The sequence below is a fragment of the Pan troglodytes genome, chromosome 2 (genome assembly GCF_028858775.2).
Source record: "Pan troglodytes isolate AG18354 chromosome 2, NHGRI_mPanTro3-v2.0_pri, whole genome shotgun sequence".
In the NCBI taxonomy this organism is placed as follows: domain Eukaryota; kingdom Metazoa; phylum Chordata; class Mammalia; order Primates; family Hominidae; genus Pan; species Pan troglodytes.
Genome location: NC_086015.1, coordinates 131,303,095 through 131,319,832, shown reverse-complemented (window position 1 = coordinate 131,319,832; position 16,738 = coordinate 131,303,095). Strand labels below are relative to the sequence as shown.

Genomic DNA, 16,738 nt, shown 5'->3' with positions numbered 1-16,738 from the left:
TTATTGTGGTAAAATGTGTGTAACATAAAATTTGCCATTTTAACCATTTTTAAGTGTACAATTCATTGGCATTAATGACATTCACAGGGTGGCATGACCATCGCCACTATTTCTAAAACCATCACCACTATTTCCAAAACTTTTTCATCACCTCAAAAACAGAAACTCTGTAACCATTAAGCATGAAGTCCCAACCCTTCCTCCCCTCAGGTCCTGGTAACGTCTCATTTATTTCTGTGTTTTTTTTTTTTTTTTTGAGATAGGGTCTCACTCTGTCACCCAGGCTGGAGTGCAGTGGCATAGTCTTGGCTCACTGCAACCTCTGCCTCCTGGGCTCAAGCGATTCTCATGCCTTAGCTTCCGGAGTAGCTGGGATTACAGGCACACACCACCAGGCCTCGCTAATTTCTGTCTCTATGAATTTGCCTACTATAGATATTTCCTATAAAGAAACCAGAAAATATTTGTTCTTTTGTCGGTGGCTTATTTCACTTTGCATGTTTTCAGGGTTCATCCTGTGCTAGCATGTATTTTGTTTGCATTTTATTTTTGCAGTCATAAATATGCATTTTTATACCTCAACTGGATAGAATTTAAACAGGTAGATTTTATTTTTACTAAAGTTAAATTTTTAGCATGCTTACTTGTTTTTGAAACCAAATATTCAGATACTAACAAATCCAGTTGACATGACTAATTCTTTGTTATACTGATTACTTATAACCATAGACTGTACAATCCTGCACAAGTTTAAGAATGCCAGAAGTGTAGCCTTTCTGCTGTTATGACCCCCAGAGGCCAAGGCAGAAGCCTACAGCACTTGGGCCCTCCAAACACTAGCTGAAGGCTGGCCCCATGTGCCACCAGTGGCTGCGCAGGGCACCTCAGGGTCTGGTGGGTTGGCAAGGTTCCTCCCTGGGCTGTTATTCCTATGGCTTGGCTAAGGGTTCAAGAGAAAAATAGGCAAAAGATGGGATTGGACCCTTCTCAAAAAGAAGTAAAATAATATATATAAGGGAATACATTCAAATGCCTCATTAGTAATCAAAGAAATGCAAACTTAAGGTGTTACCTTTCCCTCTTTTTCTAAACTGTTGAAATAGCAAAATATTTCAGAATGAGAATACTCAGTAGTGCTATGATCCTGTGAGATTAGATAACTCATGTGTAGCTGTATAAATTAGGATAGTTATTCATTCAAGTAGCTATTCAGGGTTCTGTCAAGCACTACAACAGTTGCTAAGGAAATGCTTATGGCTGTATGCATCAAATTATCAAAATATCAATAAAAATAATAGCAACAATTGGAAACTACCTAAATGCTCAACAATTTGGGTTAAGTAAAATATTTAATGGATTGTTAAGTAAATATTAAACATAATTATTAAGACTGTTGCAAGCCAGGTGCAGTAGCTCACGCCTGTACTCCAAGCTACTCGGGAGGCTGAGGTGGGAGGAGCCCTTGAGCCCAGGAGTCCAGGGCTGCAGTGAGCTAGAATCATGTCACTGCACTCCAGCCTGGGCCACAGAACAAGACCCAGTCTCAAAAACAAAACAAAACAAGAAGACTGAAGCAACATGAAAAAAAACAAAAAAAACTTGCATACTTAGTATAATTTGTAAAATTATACTATAGAGTATAATTAGTATATACTATATATTATACTATAGGGCATAATTAGTATATACTATATATTATACTATAGAGTATAATTAGTATATACTATAATATAGTATATACTATATATTATACTATATAATTTGTTTATATATGAATGTTTGGCAAGTATCTAGATGATTATTTTTGAGTATGATTTTAGTTATTTTTTTTCCTCCTTCCCAGTTTTCCTATGATATTGATGATTACCAAGATAAAGAAGTTGGTTTTTTTTTTTTTTTTCTTTTTGGAACAGAGTCTCACTCTGTCACCCAGGGTGGAGTGCAGTGGTACACTCTCAGCTCACTGCAACATCTGCCTCACGGGTTCAGGTGATTCTCATGCCTCAGCCTCCTGAGTAGCTGGGATTACAGGTGTGCACCACCATGCCCAGCTAATTTTTGTATTTTTAGTAGAGACGGGGTTTCAACATGTTGGCCAGCCGTTCTTGAACTCCTGACCTCAGGTGATCTTTGGGAGGCCTCTGTCTCCCAAAGTGTTGGGATTTACAGGTGTGAGCCACTGCGCCTAGCCTGAAGTTGTTTTTATGCCACTGGAGGTTAGTCTGTTTACTCTGGTCCTGGCTCTGATTCTTAGGCTGCCTAGCCAGCTGCTTGTGGTGTGAGTGTTGGATCTGTATTTCCAGTGTCGTTTCTTGTCTAACAGAGGCTTAGGTGATGGGATTAATTTTGCCCCTTACAGAGGCACTGAGGACATCACATCCCCTCACGGCATCCCTCTTGACCTTCTGGACCGAGTGATGATAATCCGGACCATGCTGTATACTCCGCAGGAAATGAAACAGGTGAGCCTCCCTTCTTCCCTCCTGCTCTCTTCTCTCATTTTCTCCCAGTGTTCACTGGTGGCTGTGCAGAAAGGTATCTGCGGCTTGGATCTGGCTGCCATTCACCATCTCACCACTTAGCTACTGGCCTCGAGCAAGTCACATTACTCCAGAGTCTCAGTCTCCCCATCTGAAAGATGGATTGGTCTAACTAGACATTGCCCCAAGTGTCAACAGAAGCTCAGCTCCCTGTCTTGGCTGTTCGCTTTTCTGCTGTTCCCCCTTTGATAAGCTTTAGGAAAAAGATAGTGAAAAAATCAACATGATGATAGCCATTAGGGAGGCTACCAGCTCTATAAAAAGGAAGCAATAAAATATGATTTAGTGATAGCCTTTTGGTGACCAGGCCAGACTATGCCTGTGGCCTTTTCTACTCAGAGGACAAGGCCAGGCTCGCTGTTCTACCTGAACCAACAGCAAGCCAGCTCCAGCAGGGTACAGAATGTAGCCACCCTGACCTGGAAGAGGCCAGTGCTTGTGTCCTAGCAGAGCCTGTCTGCTGTAAACAGCATGACAAGTTTCTCGGCAGCTTTGGAGGCCGCCCCTGGGCAGGTCTGTGGCTTTGCAATAGAGTCCTTGAGGGCTTCTGCCAAGTCCACAGAGGTGATGGCGAGACAGCATCATACCGCTTAGAAGAGCATCTGAAGGAGGGAGTTTGTGAAACTGATCATATAATAAGAGGCTTCATTGGAGGACCCGTAGAAGCATCTAGCTCAGTGGCTGGCACACGGTGCATGCCCTGAAGTCTGCGTGAGCTGAATCTGGGTTAGGCTGAGTTGGGAGACGACAGGGATGTATGAGCGTGGGCTTTATCCAAAGGGCCACAGTCCCAGTTGTCCCTGTAGGAATTGCCTCTTGCTTGGTTTGGAGCTAGAGCACAACTATGTGCCAAGCATAGGAATACCATTGGACTAGGAATTTCTAGTCACCTTCATGGTATTTCCAGGTATTCCATGTGATCACCATCTATTTTATTTTTTACATTTGAGTCATGGAGCTGTAAGTGCAGGATGCAAAGCCAGGCAGTGCCCTGTAGAGCCCAGGCCATCTTCAGTGGTACATACCCTGAATTGGTGTCTCCGAGGCAGCGTGTGCTGTGCTCTTTCCTCTGCCCTGCCCACCTTTGCCCCAAATGTTCTCTTCTTATGGGCTCTGGCATGCAGCCATGGTTGGAGATGCTGAGCAGACTGGGGCTGCAGTGACATCTCGATGTGCTTTGCCTGGACCTTGTCTTTTCACCAGAGCATGGCATCTTTGTTGAGCATCGTGTTGAGCAGGACATGCCTGGCCAGTTTATTCCATTTGATCCCCAGTAACCCATGAGGCAGGGAGAACTACTGTCATTGCCATTTTAAAAGATGAGGACATTGCCCAGGCATGGTGACTCACACCTGTAATCCCAGTACTTTGGGAGGCTGAGGCTAGAGGGTCACTTGAGCTCAGGAGTTTGAGACCAGCCTGGGCCACATAGTGACACCCCTACTCACCAAAACATCAAAAAGTTAGCCAGGTATGGTGGTGTGTGCCTGTAGTCCCAGCTACTTGGGAGGCTGAGGTGAGAGGATCGCGTTAGCCCAGGAGGTCGAGGCTGCAGTGAGCTGTGATGGTGCCACTGCACTCCAGCAGAGTGAGACCCTGTCTCAAAAAAAGACAGATGAGGACACTGCGACCTAGGGTAACTAATTCACCCAAGTTCATAACATTAGTCAGTGGCTAGCAGGTAACGGGACTGGCTGTAATCCAGGCTTTCTGATCCGGAAACCCGTATTCTTAATCACCGTGCCACCCAGCTTCCCTCCTGCTAGAAATCTCTCATCTCATTGTCATTAGGATTCATGAGGTGGCTTTCCTCTGGCAGTTTGTGAGCAGGACCTTTCCTTTGGAGCAGTCAGGGCCTCTCCTGGGCCTTTCCTGGCACTTCCGCTGCTCTCCTGTGGCTGGAGGCCCAGCCTGGGCCTGCCAGCATCTCTTACCGCATGCAGGAGTGCTGTGGAGATGCATCAGGAGAGTCACAGATCTCCCTTTGTAACCAGCATTGGCAAATTACTGAAGCAGTTATGGTTCATAGTAGCAATTGTATATGTTACCTAGGAGATGGTGTCAATGGCCGGGGGCCTCATTGCCACGTAAGGGCGTCTTGCCAGGTGACTTGCAAGGGTGACTGCCAGGTTGAAGCCAAGGCATTCACTGAATGGAGGCAGAAGCAGAAACAGAGTCCCAGGCAATTCTTGGAAAACTGGCCCATTCTTATTGCGGGACATAGCACCTTACTGTTGGGTCCAAAACCCCATGTGTCCTGCCAAAAAAGGCAGCCCAGCACAGATGTGTTCAGGGCCAGAGACACCATTTGCCTACTGAATGACTTGAGCAATTTGGTGCATCTCACCAAGCCTTCACCTTCTCTGTTAAATGGAACATCTCCTCCCTCCTTTGCAAGATTGTCATTAGGATTTGTGAGGTATTGGCAATAACGGGCCCTCCCATCCTTCCCATTGCTGTTGTTATTACTGTATTCATAGCTTTGTGTGCTTCATAGGTACCCTCTAGGGTCCTCTACGTACAACATACAACAGCTTCGCAATAGCCAGTGTTGGAGGCTCCAAGAACGAGGGTCCTGTGGCTATGTGGAGAGTAAGCAGCAGAGCCAGGACTGCCACTCAGAGCTAGTTCACCCTTGCTGCCGCCATTCGAACCCAGAGCTCCTGGCCCAAACAGTCTGGAATGTTCTGCACTGTGCTTCTAGGACAGTGACTTGCCAGGCCAACTCTGGGCTGGGGCTGTCTTGGCTCAGTCAGGAGGGCCTCTCCTCAGGCTTTCTCTCAGGACTCGTGGCTTTGTTCCTGCTGGCCCAGGCGATAACCTCAGCATTTTTACTGGAGCCTGGGGCTAGGTTTTTAAACAAACTCAATGTAACTTGTGTACTCTGCAATCCAAGCCGACACCCTCATAAACTATCCCTGCAGGTTATTAAATGATTAAAGATCTCATTTATGAACTGTCCATTTTCGAGCAGCCTGAGACAGACGCTCTCACGATTGCTCTGACCTGCTGCTCTCTCTAGTGAGAGAGAGAGAGCAGAGTGTCCCTGACATTCTGGAAGCTGAGCCACAGATTCAGTGCATCTCACTGAAGGCGAGGCACTTAGGCTTAAGCTGTCTCCTATGACCAGGCTCCAGGATTCAATATTTACATCTCCCTGGAGTTTCAGAAGGTCATCTGGGGACATTTTTCTTGGCAAGACCTGGTGGTTTCCTCAGTCCCAGCTGTGAGTGAGAAGCCCTTTTTACCTTGAAGCTGTGTTCAGAGGGGAGTTCTGTTGTGAGTCCCTCCCAGCTCCTTTTCTTGGTTGTCCTTGTACCATCCAGTAACTTCAGAGGGCCCCTTTTTGCCCAGCTGCATTTAGCTTTGGATTTCAGACAGTGAAGCCCCTCCTGCACAAGCTAAGATTGTTTCAGTGGAGCTCACACCCTGGCAGTTCACCCATGAGCCCAGCAGATACGTTTCATGTGGCCTATGCAGTGTTTGTGAAATGTTTGAACAAGTTGCTGACATCTAGACATCAGGACATTTCTTTTTTTTTTTTTTGAGATGGAGTTTCTCTCATGTTGCCCAGGCTGGAGTGCAACGGTGCAATCTCAGCTCACTGCAACCTCCGCCTCCCGGGTTCAAGCGATTCTCCTGCCTCAGTGTCCTGAGTAGCTGGGATTACAGGCACACGCCACCACACCCACCTAATTTTTGTCTTTTTAGTAGAGATGGGGTTTCGCCATGTTGGTCAGGCTGGTCTTAAACTCCAGACCTCAGGTGATCCACCTGCCTCGGCCTCCCAAAGTGCTGGGATTACAGGCGTGAGCCATTGTGTCCGGCCAAAATCAGGACGTTTCGTACAAGGATCTGAGTTCTGAGCCTGTCTTGAGAAAAGGGAAGACTGCAGACAACACCTTGCAGCAGTGGTGGCCGCGGGTGGAGGGGCTGCCTCCCCAGGGTGTTTGCTGGCCAAGCACTTCACCCTCACCTGGCTCATCGCAGCCGCTCTGGCCTGCTGGGGCTTTCCAAGGCCTTTCCCATCTGTGGGCAGCCGATGTGCTGTCCCCCGAGCCCAACCACGATCATCAGAGACTGGGCTCCCCCTGCAGCTCCTGCCCACAGGGTCCCAGCCTGGAGAGCTGACAGGCGAGGCTTGATGTGGCCACCTCAGTAAACCTCTGGCTCTCCTCCCTCCTGGAAGGCTGAAGCTGGGACTCAGTCTTTCCCAGCTCCTGTGCCTCTACACTGGGTGTGCTTTTATGGCTTTAATTTCAACAAGGGCTTCTTGATATCTTGTTTACGAAGCTGCCAAAGTGAAAAATTCCTGTATTATATGCGGCTCGAAGTCCTGCAGTTATCTCAGCTCCACAACACACAACATCATTATCCTGGCTGCCCCTTATCACTCAGTGCTGGTACGCCTGCAGGATCCTGGTCCACCGTGTTACAGCATCCCCGCCGCCAGCCAGCCTCCCCTCCAACTCTACCAAGATCTTCAAACTGCAACAAGCGTCAGCCTCTTCTTGATAGATAAGATATCTCCCGGTGATGTTATGAGGCCTGGTAAATCTTTAAAAGTAACTTTTTTGATTTATTTAACCATCATATTTATCAAGCAAATAAAAAATGTCCCTTCTTGCCTGAGTGCTTGTAGGCAGTAGTGCCCATGCTGGAGAGGAAGGTTAGAGCCCTTGCAGGAGCCCAGGGTAGGTTAGAAGAGGCCCCAGTTCTCTGCCTGGGGACAGAGGACGGGAGGACATGGAGGCAAGAGTGAGCCACTTGGGAAGCTGCATACCTCCTTGGGCACCAGGCACACTTGAGTCAGTTGAATACAGCACACTGGCCGTGATGCTATTCATGCATACTGCGGGGCCGCACATGCCTCCTGGAGGGTGCCGGGCCGGCAGTGCTGGGCAGGCATTGGCTCCCTGCCCACCAACCCAGGTCTCAGTTTCTCTTATGCTGCACAGTGAGAAATCTGAGCAACATTGTCTTTAAAGCACTTTAGAAATGGGGCACTTGAGGTCAGTCACTGTTGATCATGTTTTTTATCCTTTAAAAGATCATTAAAATCCGTGCCCAGACGGAAGGAATCAACATCAGTGAGGAGGCACTGAACCACCTGGGGGAGATTGGCACCAAGACCACACTGAGGTGAGCCGGTACCCTGGGCCTGCCGGGGCCTCCCCAGCACAGCCAGGGCCCTCGCTGGGGTCATTCTGGACAATAAAGGCAGGTCCCTTCCTAGGGCATGGGACTCTATCCATCCGCTCTTCCTGGCGCGATGGGTGCCAGGGCACTTGAGTTTCAAATGCAGAGGACCTATCTGATGGTTTTTAACAAGCTAGAGTAAGGGTGAAGTCCCCATGTCCTGCAGCAGATGCTCCCCTCTGGTGGAGAGTGCTTTGACCCTGGGCCTTGTTGTGGCAGAGAAGATGCACAGAACTAGAGAGCAGGGACCATGTGGCAGCTCATTAGCCAGGGCCCTGGCTCCTGTTCTCCCGGTGGTGTTATGAGGCCTGGTAAATCTTTAACTTTTTTGATTTATTTAACCATCAAGCAAATAGAAAATGTCTGGGTGGTGGATATGGAGAGCCAGGGAGGAGCGCAGACATAGACAGTTCTCCTAATTGTTCTCCAGCGGCTCAAACGCAGGACCGGCAGAGCATGTCCCTTCACAGTGGCCTGACTCATTGTAAAATCATTGCTTCACAGTCCTCAGCCCTTCCCTACATCCCTTGAGTCAGTTCTTGCTCCTGAGGTTGAAGGCAGAAATGCAAGCTGTGAGGTTTGGATGAAGGGGTACTTTTTAAAACGGCAGAGTCTTCATGCCTTTGGATGGGCATGTACTTCCAGCTGGCTATGTTTTCATTTCCCTGCCATGTTAAATATCCCTATCTGTCGGACACCTGTATACATCTAAATTTGCAGTCCTTTTCCAGTAGCAGTGACATTACTTCCTACTGGAGGATTTGTAGACTGTACTAAAGATTTGGGGAATAGCACTTAAGTCTTCTTGGTGGCTCCTGGACCCTCTCTGATGGGATAATGACTGCAGCTCTCTGAGAAGTGACAACTTTGTCTCCCCTTTTCTGTGTTCGTAGCAGCTGGCACAAGCCTAGCACTGGGCTCTGCTCCTGGTGCCAGTGCTGCCTACTGATGTGGGGGGAAGGGGCTTTCTTCAGTGGCCCCAGTTTCACTCCAGCCCTGGCCCCTGTCCACTCTAGGTACTCAGTGCAGCTGCTGACCCCGGCCAACTTGCTTGCTAAAATCAACGGGAAGGACAGCATTGAGAAAGAGCATGTCGAAGAGATCAGTGAACTTTTCTATGATGCCAAGTCCTCCGCCAAAATCCTGGCTGACCAGCAGGATAAGTACATGAAGTGAGATGGCTGAGGTTTTCAGCAGCAAGAGACTCCCCAGGTGTGCCTGGCCTGGGTCCGGCCTGTGGGCGCTTGCCCCTGGGCTTGGGGCTGCCGTCCCCACTCAGGCGTGGTCTGCAGTGCTGTCAGTTCAGTGTGGAAAGCATTTCTTTTTAAGTTATCGTAACTGTTCCTGTGGTTGCTTTGAAAGAACCCTTCCTTACCTGGTGTGTTTTCTATAAATCTTCATAGGTTATTTTGATTCTCTCTCTCTCTCTCTCTCTGTCTAAGTTTTTTAAAAATAAACTTTTCAGAACAGTTTTAGATGTACAGAGTCATTGTGAACATACAATAGGGAGTTCCCATGTATCTTGTACCCAGTTTCCCTTCTTGTTAACATGTTACATCAGATAGCACATTTGTCACCGTGAATGACCAATACCGATGCATTATTATACTGCGTTCACATTTTCTCAGTTTTACCTAATGTCCTTTTTCTGTCCCAGGATCCCATCCAGGATAACCCATTACAACTAGTTGTCATGTCTCCTTAGATGCCTCTTGGCTGTGACATTTTCTTAGATTTTCCTTGTTCTTGATGACCCTGACAGTTTTGAGGAGGACTGATCAGGTATTCTGTAGAACACCCCTCAGTTGGGGTTTGTCTGATGCTTTTCTCATGAGTAGACTGGGATTGTGGGTTATGGAGACGAGGACTACAGAGGTGAAATGTGGTTCTGATCACATCGTATCATGTGTGGTTCTCATCACATGCTAGCAACATGACTCATCGTTGATGGTGAGCTTGACCCTTTGGCTGAGGTCATGTTTGTCGGGTCTTCTCACTGTAAAGTTACTCTCTGCTGCCTTTCCATACTGAATTCTTTGGAAGGAAGTCACTATATGCAGCCCACACTTAAATGGCAGGGGTTATGCTCACCTCTAGAGGACTGAGTATTTACCAAAATAATTTGGGATTCTGCATGGAAGATTGTATCAGAATGGACTTACGGAAGTTCATTGTATACTTTAGTAGATTTATTTTGTTGCTCAAATTGAGCCAGCTTTGGCCAGTGAGAGCTCTTGTCAGTTGGCCCGTATGTCCCTCTGAAGTGTCCCTATCTCTCTGGCCGAATCTCTGGGTTCGCCCACTAAGTAAGCAGCAAGGGCAAGTGCAGCACTGGGCAGTGCACCTTACTGGAATGTGCCTTCCCAGTAGGATGAGAGCTGCGTTCTTGCCCTTGCCAGGCCTGTCCTTCCCTGCTGGCTCCGTGGTGCCTGAGGTGGGGCTAAGTACCCAGACGCTGTTCCCAGCACTTGCTCCTTGTGCTAGTTCAGACTGGATCTCCGTGCTGTTATGATATGGGAGGCAGGGCTGACTAGGATGGTCATCTTGGTCCAGTGCTTTAGTTCAGACTAACTATGAACTCCTTGTGGGGCAAGCAGCATTGTCCTTCCATTAGGGACAGTCCCCTGTAGTCATGTCAAGGGGACAGTGGGAGGGGGCGGAGATGATGCTGGGGATTCCATCTAGCCTGAGAGGCCCCAGTCGTCCCTGCTGCCAGAGTGAATCTTCTCCCTCGGCCTGGCCCCTGAGGAGACACTGGCATGCACAGCAGTGGTGGTGGGACCCTTCATGAAGTCAGCTGTGCGTGTGGCCCATGCCGGCTGCCAGTGTCCTCTGAGGCTGCGCTTGTCTTTAGCCTCCCCACTCGAGCCATGTTAGACAAACAGAAGAGAGATGCAGCAAGAGCTTATTGCACCAGGGACTGTGTTCACACTCTGCGTTCCATGTTGCCTTCACAGTAGCCTGTGAGACTGGGATAGGTGTGCTAGCCCACTTCCAAGACCACTTCCACAGAGGAGGAGGGGACAGTTCAGGCAAGTCCCTTGGCCAGCTAGTGAGAGATGGAACCAGGATTTGAAATCAGGCTGCTTGGAACCTGTGTTCCTAACTCCTGGGGGCCATACTGCCTCCTTCTGTGTTGGCATTTAGCAGCAGCTAGGAGCTGTCAAGATCTGACCTTTGTACCAGGCAGGTGAAGGAAGCGGGGTCCGGTGTGGGGAAGGTGACCCACCTAGAGGACCAGAACCAGGCCTCTGCCCTGGCTGGGCCTCTCACTTGGGCTCCAAGCCTTTCATGGTGTTTAAGGAGCAAGATGGAAGTGGCGCTGACAGCAGATCTCACAGCCGCGGGTGGGGACACAGTCTTCTTTGGCTGCCCAAGGTACCAACATCCAGATCAGCCAGGTGAGGAGGGGACCGTGGTCTTGCTCTTCCTAGGCCACAGACCCCTGGTTCCTGCCCCTCAAATATCCTAGCTGAGGTGGTGCCCAGAGAGATGGCCCAGTTCGCTGGTCTGTGCTCCTAAGTGAGGGAGATGGTTCTGGATAGGTAGGAAGGTGGGATTATTTTAATTTTCCTCCTATTTTTTCCAGCAAGGCCTGTGATTATTACATTAATCTTCCAGGCGAAGTTTTTATGACTGATCCCTCACCAACTATGAGAAGTTTCTCCATCCATTACTAAGAGGGAAACAGACCCTGGTGGGGAGGAAAATATTTGTTACATCTTATCAGGCTGACACACAATCTAACAACAATTACAGCAGCCTCATTTTTTGTACTATTTCAGCTCCAGTGTGAAAAATTGTTGTAATATTAAAGTGAGGCAGGGTGGGGGCTGGTCATCGGAAGTGGTTGAATATTCCAGGCTCTCAGCCCAGGCTCTCTTGGGTGCCACCCAGGGAGCTGATTGGGTGGCTGAGGAGAGGGAGGGAGGAATTTTCACATAAATCCCAGCGCCCTGTCTCCTGTGCTAATGGCCCCAGAGATACTTGTGAGACTGGGAAGGGCTCTTGAAAGACGCGTCCCTGGCTCTGGCAGGGAAACCACCTTGTGCCCTGCCTCATTTTCTCAGTGCAGACACCTTCTTACTGCCACATGTCTTAGGGTTGCACCTGCCAGATTGATTGGTAGGATAGTTTGTTTTTTAGGACTAAATGAATCATGCTGTCACACCAGAGAGTGACTTCTTGGTTAGCAAACCTTTCTTAGCCATTTGTGTAATAAAATGGGGGTACAGAAGGGGGCTGGGGTTGCACTCCCAGTCGACCTCTATCTCTCAAACTGGCCAGCCCTGGGCGGAGCAGCTGGGGTACCCCAAGAAGGCCCTGCTCTGGAGGGCTGTGGGCAGAGGAGCAGTGGGAGGGGACCCAGGGGTTCTGGGGCTCAGCAGGGCATGGTATTGATTGCATTTTCCTCCTCTGTGTGGCCCTTGGTCCTAGCCCCATGAGTCTTTGGTTTCCTGGTGTGTGAGTGGGAAGTTCATATCCCATAGACCCATGTGAGGACTTGGTGAAGTGACCCACATGTAGCTGTATCAGGTACCCAAGAGACTAAGAGGCAGTAAAGAGTTCCTGATTCCTGGCCCACTTGGAAAGAGGTCACAGTTTGTCAAACTGGAGGAAGCAGCCTGCTAGGCCCTGCCCCTCCCTATCGCAGACAGCTGGCACTTGGATCCCTTAGGATCCCCCTGTGTTTGGAAAAAGCCCTGTAGCCCAGAGGGGCCAGCACTGGCTCAGGGCCACACAGCCCAAGAGCAGAGGGGGTAGCACGGGGCAACTGACAGAAACAACGCACTGCTTCTCACTGGGGCCCTAGCATCCCATCCTGGGTGAGGCTCAGCTAGGGCTGAGGCAGCCAGAGGGGGCGAAATGACCACCCCCTTGTCCCAGCCAGTGCTGGTGTTTGTCAGGTCAGACCTGCTCTCATTTGGTGTCTGGGAAAGAGGTCCCTCGGGAGGTAGAACAGTGTTCACCCCCTCCATCCGTGGTCATCCATTCATTCTCCACACAGAAGTTCCTCTTTCTTGCTTCCTCCAGTATGCAGCCACTCCCCTTCCATTTGTTCTGGGGAGAGCAGGCCATAAGAGGATAGGGGGTGAGGGAGGCCTGGGCTGGGGAGCTTAGGGTGCAGGGCGGGCCACGCAGCAGGGCCCCGGAACTGTGAAGGGGGTGGGCCGGCCACAGGGGCTGCCTGTCGTCCCCTGCTGCCCTGCCGCCCCTCCCGTCACTTAGCGGCAGGCATGGTGATTAATGGCCAGGCCGTGCCGGCTGGGCCGCCATCAGCGCGCGTCTCGGCGATGGATGCGGCTGTCAGGCCGGCCCGGCCCGCGCTGACCCCCGGGCAGGGGCCCGGCGCGATCAATGGGCGGCGCGCAGCGGGCGGCGGCTGGGCCGGCGCGATAAGATGGGCCGATGGGCGCCTGCCGATTGCCCGCTCCGTCACCCGCCGTCACCGTCACCGTCACGCCGCCAGCACGCAGATCAGCGCCGTCAGCGCCGCGTGATTAATGGGGACGCCGGCAGCTGCGGGGAGGGCGCGGGCATGCGGACCCCTCACCCAGAGGGACATGGTGGGGTGCGGGGTGCGGGCTGGGACGCCGCACACGGCACGCTGCACTTACACTGGAGCCGCATGCAGGGAACGGGGGACACGGCGGGATGCGGGCTGCAGGTCTGGGGCACACGGCGCAGGTTTTCACGGGGCTGCGCGCGCGCGTGTGTATGTAGTGAGTGGAGGTCCCGGTGCCACCGTGACACAAGGGCCTGAGTGACTTAGGCCTGAGGGGTGGGGGGAGGAGGGACCACACCTACTGTGACCTCCCCACCGCGATCCCTGCCTGGCCTAGGCCTCAGCTACCAGGTCCACCAGCCTCTTCGGTCTTTGCAAGCCTGCCCACTGTCCCAGCCATCTTTGAGAACCCAGACTAGACGGTCAGGACCCCGACCAAAACCCTTCCACAGGTCCCATGGCTAAATCCCAGGTTCCCCACCCTCCCGGCAGGCCCGCAGGAATGCCGGCCCCGCCTCTCCATGCCGGCCGCGCCTCTCCATGCCGGCCGCCCCCCTGTGCTCCTTTAGCTGTCATCGCAAGTGGTCCCGTCCCCCAGAGCTTCGTCCCTGGGTCGGGTCATGCTGTTGGGGACGCCCTGAGCGCTCTCAGCGCACCGTTGGCCCTGCTCGCTCCCCACCGGGTGACGAGGGCAAGAGCCGGCTTCCCACCCCCCTCCTCCGCGCCAGAGCGCACAAATCCCCACTCGAAGCGACCTGCCTCTGAGGCACTGCCCCTGCAGAAGAGCGCTGGTCCGCCTGGACCCACTCGGAACTCGGGAATCGGGAGGGAGAGGCTCGCCCAACCCAAATACCCACTTGCCGCCAGGGAGGAGCCGTGTGGTGCCAGGTGTGCAGAGAGGGGGCCGGAGGGCTTCCCAATGCCAGTGACAGGAGCGCAGCAGGGACAGCCGGGCGCGAGTGTGGGACTGACACGAAGCCCGAACTGCCAAGGAGAGCGAGACGAGGGGAAGGGGGGGCCCTGGGTGGACTGGGGCCTATCCCGTGGGCAGTGGGGATCTCAGGGCCAAGCGGCAGCGGAGGCAGGACCAGCCACTCTCCCTTTTCCCCTCGAAAACCACAGCCTTCCAGGGCCGCGCGGCACCCCGCGGGAGCTTGCGAGGACACAGCGCCCCCGTGTGGGCGGACGCGCACAGAGTCGCGCCCGTGGCGTTTCGGGCTCAGGCTCCGCCCCCGCCGCGCTGCCCCTCCCCCCATGGGGGCGTGGCCAGGCCTAGCCCAGGGATCCGAGATTCCAAGTCACACCCAGCACGACTTGGGAAGTCGCGACGAAAGTGCGCGACTTCCCAGCAAGCGAGGTTGAAGTCCCGGCAGGCAGGGAGGAAGGCGTGTGTCCCCCCGTGCATGCGGGGAAGGAGCAGTGGGGGAAGGCTGAGTTGGGCTTTCAATTAAAAAAAATGTGCATACACTTAGTTTTTTGATGCAAAATTGCCAAAGGCGTGTACCGTGAAAACCTCCCTCGACACCTGCCCCCTGCCTCCTGTTCCCTTTCCGGAAGCGCCTGCCTTACACCGGTGTGTTCCTCTAGAGATGGCCAGGACCTGGGTGAGGCAGCACACACTCCACAGGACCTTCCCAACACTCATTATGAAACATATCACATGGAAAACTGCAAGAATTACAGGCAATCGCCTCTCAGCCTTTGGCTAAGATCAGGTGTAGTGTTCTTATCACTTTAATATCTGCTATCTGAGGACAGTATGTTAAATGGATTTTTGGAGCAGGGAGATGGAATAGGACCTTGCTCTTTCCACTCCATGCATCCACCTGGTATTGCAGTACCTCCAGGAATAGTGCACCCCCTTTGGGGGAATAAAAAAAAGGATTGCAGGTGAGCCCCCATATCCCTGTCGTCTAGGCACTGCACTGCCCATCCCCCTGTCTGCCTGCCAGTCAGTCTTGTCAGTCTTCTGTGCATTTCAAAGTGAGTTGCAGATACAACAACCTCTGTAAATAGTTAAGCATGTGTATAATTATCTAGAGTTCAGTACTTGATTATGGTTTTTTAAGTTTTTTTTTTTTTTTGAGATGGAGTTTCGCTTCTGTTGCCCAGGCTGGAGTGCAATGGCGCCATCTCAGCTTACTGCAACCACCGCCTCCCGGGTTCAAGTGATTCTCCTGCCTCAGCCTCCCAAGTAGCTGGGATTATAAGCGCATGCCACCACACCCAGCTAATTTTGTATTTTTAGTAGAGATGGGGTTTCTCCATGTTGGTCAGGCTGGTCTTGAACTCCTGACCTCAGGTGATCCACCTGCTTTGGCCTCCCACAGTGCCAGAATTACAGGCATGAGCCACTGCGCCCGGCTGCTTATGGTTATTTTTAAACGTTAAAAATACAGTGAAATGTACAAATCCTAAGTGGAGCACTCCATGAGTTCTGACTAATGAAACCCAAATCCCAGCGAAGGATATTACTATTGCCCAGAAAGTTCCTTGTGCCAATCTCTAACACACTAGAGGCAACCACTGTTAGAATTTTTTTTTTTTTTTGCAATAGATTAGGTTTTCCTGCTCTAGAATTTCATGTAAATGGCATCATACAACATGACTTGTTTCTTTCACTTAGCTTTTGAGCTTCCTGAATGTTGTGTGTATGGATAGTTTGTTATTTTTTATTGCTGGGTAAAATGCCACCCTGTGGATCCACCACATGTATCCATTTGCCTGTTGATGGCCATCTAGGCTGTTCCCTATTTTTCAGCTATTATGAACATTCTTGTACAAGTCTTTGTATAGGCATATATTTTCATCTTGGGTTTCAATACCCAGGAGTAGAATAGCTGGGTGTAGGGTAAGTGTATGTCTAGTTTTATGGGAAATTGCTACACCTTTTCCTGATGTAGTCTATTAGTTGCTTCCTACCCCCCTTTTAAACACAAATGGTAGCATACGCTATTGTTTCTTGCTTTCTGTATTTTTCCTTGACAGCATGTCTTGGAGATTCTTCTAACTCAACATATAAAGAATGTCCTCCTAGTTCCTTTCCACAGGGAGGAGCTGCTGTAATTTATTCAGCCCCCTCCGATGGGCATTTAGATGTTTCTAGCCTTATTGAGCTGTGCTTTGAAGGATGAACAGGAGCTCCTTGTCAGGCAGACAGCAGAGGGAACAAGGCCCACAGGTTTGACAGACACTGCAGAACCCTTACTGCTGGGGCATGAGCTTTTAAGAGGAGAGGCACCTTCTGTTCCATTTCCCCATGAGGCTCAATAATGTTTGCTGAGTGGAAAGGAGTGGGTAATGTGGCCCTAGAAGGGATTGGGGCAGGGGAGTGAGGTGGGCACTACCACTTAGGGGCACACCTGGCTCTCCAGAACCAGGCATTGGTAGGTGCTGAAGTTCAGGTTGGGGCTTTTGCTGACTCTCGGACAGTGCCACATGCCCATCCCCTGGCCCTCATCAGGAATCTGTTGCTCTTCCCCAGGCCATGGGG

The 16,738-nt window shown here is 51.0% G+C and overlaps 1 protein-coding gene and 1 pseudogene across 1 annotated transcript in view; both read left to right on the top strand.

The window, feature by feature from the left end:
- The window catches only part of RUVBL1 (RuvB like AAA ATPase 1), a 42,789-nt gene extending 33,581 nt beyond the window's left edge, over nucleotides 1-9,208 (top strand). Inside the window, exons 9-11 of the mRNA NM_001246529.1 lie at nucleotides 2,360-2,462; nucleotides 7,591-7,682; nucleotides 8,756-9,208. Of these exons, the coding sequence (NP_001233458.1) occupies nucleotides 2,360-2,462; nucleotides 7,591-7,682; nucleotides 8,756-8,915 (355 nt within the window). The 3' untranslated portion in view covers nucleotides 8,916-9,208. The remainder of the gene's footprint in view (nucleotides 1-2,359; nucleotides 2,463-7,590; nucleotides 7,683-8,755) is intronic.
- A 5,723-nt stretch (nucleotides 9,209-14,931) lies between these two features.
- LOC112208889 (U2 spliceosomal RNA) lies at nucleotides 14,932-15,108 on the top strand (annotated as a pseudogene).
- Nucleotides 15,109-16,738: the final 1,630 nt, after the last annotated feature.